The following is a 6392-nucleotide window of genomic DNA, read 5'->3' as shown; positions in this document are numbered from 1 at the left end:
CCAGGGAGCACTACCAGGCAGTTCGCCATCAGGCAGTTTGCCACCAGGGAGCACTGCCGGGCAGTTCGCCACCAGGCAGTTCACCATCAGGCAGTTCGTCACCAGGCAGTTCGCCATCAGGCAGCGCCACCAGGTAGTTCGCCATCAGGCAGTTCGCCACCAGGGAGCACTGTCGGGCAGTTCACCACCAGGGAGCACTGCCGGGCAGTTCGCCACCAGGGAGCACTACCAGGCAGTTCGCCACCAAGCAGTTCGCCCCTAGGCAGTTCGCCACCAGGCAGTTCTCCCCCAGGAAGTTCGCCACCAAGTAGCTCATCACCAAGGCACGTCACCACCAGGTCAAACACGAGGTACTTAGCCAAAAAAAAAATTTATACATCACAAAAAATGGTACGTGACCAAAAACGGTTACATCAATTGGCGCCGTCTGTGGGAATACGCTACGAAAAGCTAAGTTCTCATCCTACAAAAGCTAAGTTCTCATCCTACCAAAGCTAAGTCCTCACTTTTTTGAAGATATCACTTTATAGTTTACATTTTTTATGAACTCAAAAACTATGCAAGGGGCTAACAGACTAAGTAGCTCTACCAACCTTACTTTCGATTCAGATAATGCCTCATCAGTCCTCTCCGCAAGGTCCCCCTACAAAGATGAGCTCTTCGTGGCTTCCGCGGGAGTTGACGGCCAACAGACTACATAGGCGCCCTTACCGGTCGAGCCTTCCAAGGCTCCCGTGTGAGCTGGCAACCTAAAGTTAGTAGTGCTGCCCCCGAAGGTCGAGCTCCTAGTAGCTTCTTGTAGGAGTGGGTGATTGGCATTACGAAGCTAATGCAGCACAATCATAGCTCGACACCTTACACGCAAAGCCTACAGGCCACATTACTGCTTAAGACCCGGTCGCCTCTCCGGCACGGGCAAAGTCAAAAAAGAGTAGACTACTAGTCACTCCCAAAAGCCTACGGGCCACATTACTGCTTAAGGCCCGGTCGCCTCTCCGGCACGGGCAAAGTCAAAAAAGAGTAGACCACGAGTCACTCCCAAAAGCCTACGGGCCACATTACTGCTTAAGACCTGGTCGCCTCTCCGGCACGGGCAAAAATAAAAAAAGAGTAGACTACGAGTCACTCCCAAAAGCCTACGGGCCACATTACTGCTTAAGACCCGGTCGCCTCTCCGGCACGGGCAAAAATCAAAAAAGAGTAGACTACGAGTCACTCCCAAAAGCCTACGGGCCACATTACCGCTTAAGACCCGGTCGCCTCTCAGGCACGGGCAAAAATAAAAAAAGAGTAGACTACGAGTCACTCCCAAAAGCCTACGGGCCACATTACTGCTTAAGACCCGGTCGCCTCTCCGGCACGGGCAAAAGTCAAAAAAGAGTAGACTACGAGTCACTCCCAAAGCCTACGGGCCACATTACTGCTTAAGGCCCGGTCGCCTCTCCGGCACGAGCAAAAGTCAAAAAAGAGTAGACTATGAGTCACTCCCAAAACCTGCGGGGCACACTATTGCTAAATATCCAATCGCTTTCTCAGCAGGAACAAAATCAACAAAAGTGAACTATAAGTTGCCCTAGAGCCTAAGGGCTACACTACTGAACCGGCGGAGACCCCCTCATCTTACTAGCAGCTCGCCACATACAGGCAACTCCCAAAGCCTAAGGAATTGGATCAAAACTTACTAGCTCGTCGACTTACGGGCCAAAAGAAATCTACTCCCTTCGCTGAGTTACTCTCAACTCGGGAGTGGGGGGCAATTGATGAGGGCAGATTTGGCCCTCCAGTGAAATTGCGACACGTGGCACCTCGTGACAACTAGGCAAGCACCCAGGCAACAACTTACCAAGTTGGTCTCCCCCCCGGGCACCGGTCTGGCTGGCCTGGCGCGGCCTGACGCGACCTGGCGCGGCCTGCGCGCGACCTGGCGCGACCTGCGCGACCTGGCCGGATAAGCCTGCCACAGGCCCCGACCTGGCAATCTGGCCTGGACACAAGCGCCGACCTGACAACCTGACCCGGACACAGGGCCGACCTGACAACCTGACCCGGACACAGGCGTCGACCTGACAACCTGACCCGGACACAGGGCCGACCTGACAACCTGACCCAGACACAGGCGTCGACCTGACAACCTGACCCGAACATAGGCGCCGGCCTGGCAACCTGGCCCGGACACCAACCCGCCGACTGACACAGGCGCTGACCTGGCAACCTGGCCCGGACACCGACCCGCCGACAGACAGGTGCCGGACTGGCAACCTGGCCCGGACACCGACCCGCCGACTCACAGGCGCCGACCTGACAACCTGGCCCAGGCGCCGACCTGGCCGCCTGGCACAAGCGCCAGCCTGACAACCTCGAGGAGTTCATCACCATACCCCGGTTCTGACGGGATATGACGTCTTACCATTTGAAGGCTTTTCACCCACCTAACCCGCGAGGGCACCACTATATAAGGATTCCGACCCCCAAAGCCACAAAGGAGAAAAAAGTATGATAACCCCCGCTCTCTAGCTCTCTCATTTCTCTCCAAGCCCTCTGTAATCAGAATGCTAACTTAGGCATCGGAGAGTCCCCGCCGGGAAAATACCCCCAGGTCCTCTGATTCAGTTCCCGCAGGTCCCTCAGCTCCCGCCGTCTACAAAGGAGAGAGAATCACCTCACGCGGAGGGTAGTCGGGTTGCGCTGCACCAGGGAGCTCCACCATCCTCTGAGTTGCAGACCGCCTAGGAGCAAGTCAAGTGACGAGTTCACCATCAGGCAGTTCGCCACCAGGCAGTTCGCCACCAGGGAGCACTGCCGGGCAGTTCGCCACCAGGCAGTTCGCCCCCAGGTAGCTCGCCACTTGGCAGTTTGCCACCAGGGAGCGCTACCAGGCAGTTCGCCATCAGGCAGTTCGCCACCAGGGAGCACTGCCGGGCAGTTCGCCAGCAGGCAGTTTGCCATCAGGCAGTTCACCACCAAGCAGTTTGCCATCAGGCAGTTCGCCACCAGGCAGTTCGCCGTCAGGCAGTTCGCCACCAGGCAGTTCGCCACCAAGGAGCACTGTCGGGCAGTTCGCCCCCAGGTAGTTCGCCACCAGGTAGCTCGCCACCTGGCAGTTCGCCACCAGGGAGCGCTACCAGGCAGTTCGCCATCAGGCAGTTCGCCACCAAGGAGCACTGCCGGGCAGTTCGCCACCAGGGAGCACTGCCGGGCAGTTCGCCACTAGGCAGTTCGCCATCAGGCAGTTCGCCACCAGGGAGCAATGCCAGGCAGTTCGCCACCAGGGAGCAATGCCGGGCAGTTCGCCACCAGGCAATTCGCCACCAGGGAGCACTACCAGGCAGTTCGCCACCGGGCAGTTCGCCACCAGGCAGTTTGCCCTAGGCAGTTCGCCACCAGGGAGCATCACCAGGCAGTTCGCCACCAGGCAGTTCTCCCCCAGGAAGTTCACCACCAAGTAGCTCATCACCAAGGCACGTCACCACCAGGTCAAACACGAGGTACTTAGCCAAAAAAAAATTTATACATCACAAAAAATGGTACGTGACCAAAAGCGATTACATCAAAAACCATGCTAAAAATTACACTATTGGATTGGTGGATAGTGAGCGGCTTTTCATTCAAACCCATACCCAGCATGAAGAAGAAACGTCAAATTTCAACAACGATTCGTGGGACTGTCGCTGCCTAGTGCAGGCACGCAGAGGTGGATTGGTTGATGGTGCATAAGATGTTAAATAGCTCATCTGCTCATGGCATGTTAAACTTTCTGTTGTTTTCATGTAAAGAAAATCAGAAGAGAGATGACAAATTGAAATCGTTATTCTCCGATGTGGATCAAAGGGCTATTAATTTTAAGTGGAAGCTGTGGCCTGTCGGTCAAATAGAAGAAAATGAGATAAATCACAAGCTCCACCTAACTTATACAGGTGTACCTACCAAGAGGATCGGGTTTTGGGGGGAGGCAGACGGGACTGCTGAGCCAAGAAATAGTATGTTAGTTAGAACTTACAACCCAATAAATTTCTCATTCTGCTCCCAATCCTTCCTCACTTTTCTCTACCTGTCTATCTGTATTTCGTTTTTCCTTCAAGCGAGAAGAAGAACGTACCATCTCTTCCACCAACTATACTAGTAACTCTCTCTCTCTCTTTCTCTTTCTCATCTGTGGTTTGTGCATTAATTCTCTAATCCCTTAGCTAGTTAGCCATGTATACATTTAGGGGGTGTTCTTTTTTTTTTTAAGAGGGGAGAAAGTTAGTCAATGGGATTTTGGTTTTTATTGACTAAGAATCCTATGATTTTTTTTTTTTAGATTTATGTGGGGATCAAGAAAATTTTATTTTTTTGGATCACTTATCAGGGTAAATGGTCATTATCTTATTTACATGAGAAATTAAAGAACATGATAAATGCACTTACTCAATTAAATATTTTCCAAGAAAAACTTACCCAAATAACTGTATTTACCCGAATAAATAACTTACGGAAAAACAATGAAAACCTTAGATTAAATTCTAATTGCCTTTGATTGGATTAAATTTGATTTGTTGTAGTTCAGTCAAATAGATGCTCGTACCACTCTACTACTACTACTAAAGTATTACTACTTCAATTATTCATCTTCTTACCCGTCAAAAAAACTATTCATCTTTGGTGGTTTGTTTGAATTTTGAAATTATACTTTATGCAGTGAGCACCGAAACCGTGATGGTCGATGAGATACCTTTCCCACCGGAAATCTCAACGCTGAAGCCACTCTCTCTGATTGGTCACGGTAAGTCGCTACTCGCTAGTACCATGCATCTACCATTCTTTTAGAAGTGGCCCGGAAGTGGAAAATTGGACCGGCCGGGTTGTTCCAGAATCCAGAACCAGTTAAATTTTACATTTTTTAACAGAAAAATTATAAAAAAAAGCAGATAAAAAACATCTTAGATCCAATACATGATTATGAGTATTCTACTGCGTTTTACAGATCTCTAGTAATCAAGGGCCCGTTTGGTGCATATTTTTGGGAAGATACATGCAAAAGATGGATTGAGCTTTTGCATAAAGACTTGAGTAGCCCAAAGCACATTTGGCAGATGTGTGTCTTTTCGTGTGAGATTAAAACGCGAAAGATATGAGAAATTTCATTTGGAGCTTTCCGAAATCAGCCTAAAATGGTTATTTTGTGTCTTTTCGGCATTTCATCTTTTAGCGGCTAGATCATCCATGTGCCAAATAAAAATAGACTGAAAATCAGTCTTCCCGACTTGTAAACAACTAAAGGACCGCACGGAAAAACATGTCAAACAGGCCCCAAATATTTTTAAAAGATGCATTATTATAAATTAGTGCTTGGATTTGATGGCTGTGGCTTACTTTTATATACTTTGTGGGTGATGAACAGGCATTACAGACATTGAGATACATTTCCTCCAAATCAAATTTACTGCAATTGGGGTTTATCTGGATCCCGAGATTGTGAGCCATTTGCAGCAATGGAAAGGCAAGTCGGGCAATGAGCTAGCCAAGAATGATGACTTTTTCGACGCCCTAATTTCCGGTAAGCTAGGGGTATAATTCTTGAGTATTCCTAATATATATAAGAACCTGGCTGGAACCAAATATATACAAACCTCAATCATACATTTGGGTGAACCGGGTTTAACCAACGATAATGTTGCATGCAGCACCGGTTGATAAATTGGTGAGAGTGGTGGTGATCAAGGAAATAAAGGGTTCACAGTACGGGGTGCAGCTAGAGAGTGCGGTGAGAGATCGATTGGCAGAGGTTGACAAATACGAGGAAGAGGAGGAGGAAGCACTAGAGAAACTCATTCAATTCTTCCAATCCAAATACTTCAAGAAGCACTCTGTCATCACCTACACTTTTCCCGCCACTTCCGCCACTGCTGAGGCATGACGCAAGCTAGCTAGAGAGCTACCATTTATTTAATTTAATTTATTATATAGATCATCAGCTTCGTTCCCATCAAATTCATTGATGTTGATGATATGAATGCAGATCTCATTTGTAACGGAAGGAAAAGAAGAAGCGAAGATCAAAGTGGAGAACGCCAATGTTACGGAGATGCTGAAGAAATGGTATTTGGGTGGCAGCAGTGGGGTGTCTGCTACCACCATCACATGCTTGGCCAACAACCTCTCAGACCTGTTATCCAAGTGAATTAATTCTGATTTCTGAATTGAATGAACCTCTCATTTCCGGCCGGGCCGCCGGCCGCCCTCTCATCTTTCACTCTCTTCCTCTTTTTTTTTTCTTCATTTTTAAGAATAAAATAGTTTTAATAATTTAGCGTGTGTACGTTGTTATGTTGTGCTCACACAAGTTGTTTGTGTAACAAAGAGCCCAGCTGATTTTGGTTTGCAATATATTAATCTATAAGATCTAATATGGA

At 48.7% G+C, this 6392-nt stretch overlaps 1 protein-coding gene across 1 annotated transcript; it reads left to right on the top strand.

Moving 5' to 3' along the window:
* The first annotated feature begins 3978 nt into the window (after nucleotides 1-3978).
* On the top strand, nucleotides 3979-6392 carry LOC104593770 (chalcone isomerase-like protein 2). Its single transcript, XM_010253759.2, has 5 exons — nucleotides 3979-4119; nucleotides 4679-4762; nucleotides 5381-5536; nucleotides 5664-5890; nucleotides 5999-6392. Coding segments are annotated over exons 1-5 (630 nt in total). The 5' UTR covers nucleotides 3979-4118; the 3' UTR covers nucleotides 6161-6392.

The sequence above is a fragment of the Nelumbo nucifera genome, chromosome 5 (genome assembly GCF_055504915.1).
Source record: "Nelumbo nucifera cultivar China Antique chromosome 5, China Antique-T2T, whole genome shotgun sequence".
NCBI classification, from domain to species: Eukaryota; Viridiplantae; Streptophyta; class Magnoliopsida; order Proteales; family Nelumbonaceae; genus Nelumbo; species Nelumbo nucifera.
The sequence above is the reverse complement of the archived record's forward strand: the minus strand, read 5'-3'. Positions and strand labels throughout refer to the sequence as shown.

Coding starts and splice junctions, on each gene's coding strand:
- LOC104593770 (XM_010253759.2), top strand. Junction 5,537..5,663: donor TTTCGACGCCCTAATTTCCG/GTAAGCTAGGGG, acceptor TGTTGCATGCAG/CACCGGTTGATAAATTGGTG. Junction 5,891..5,998: donor CCACTTCCGCCACTGCTGAG/GCATGACGCAAG, acceptor ATATGAATGCAG/ATCTCATTTGTAACGGAAGG.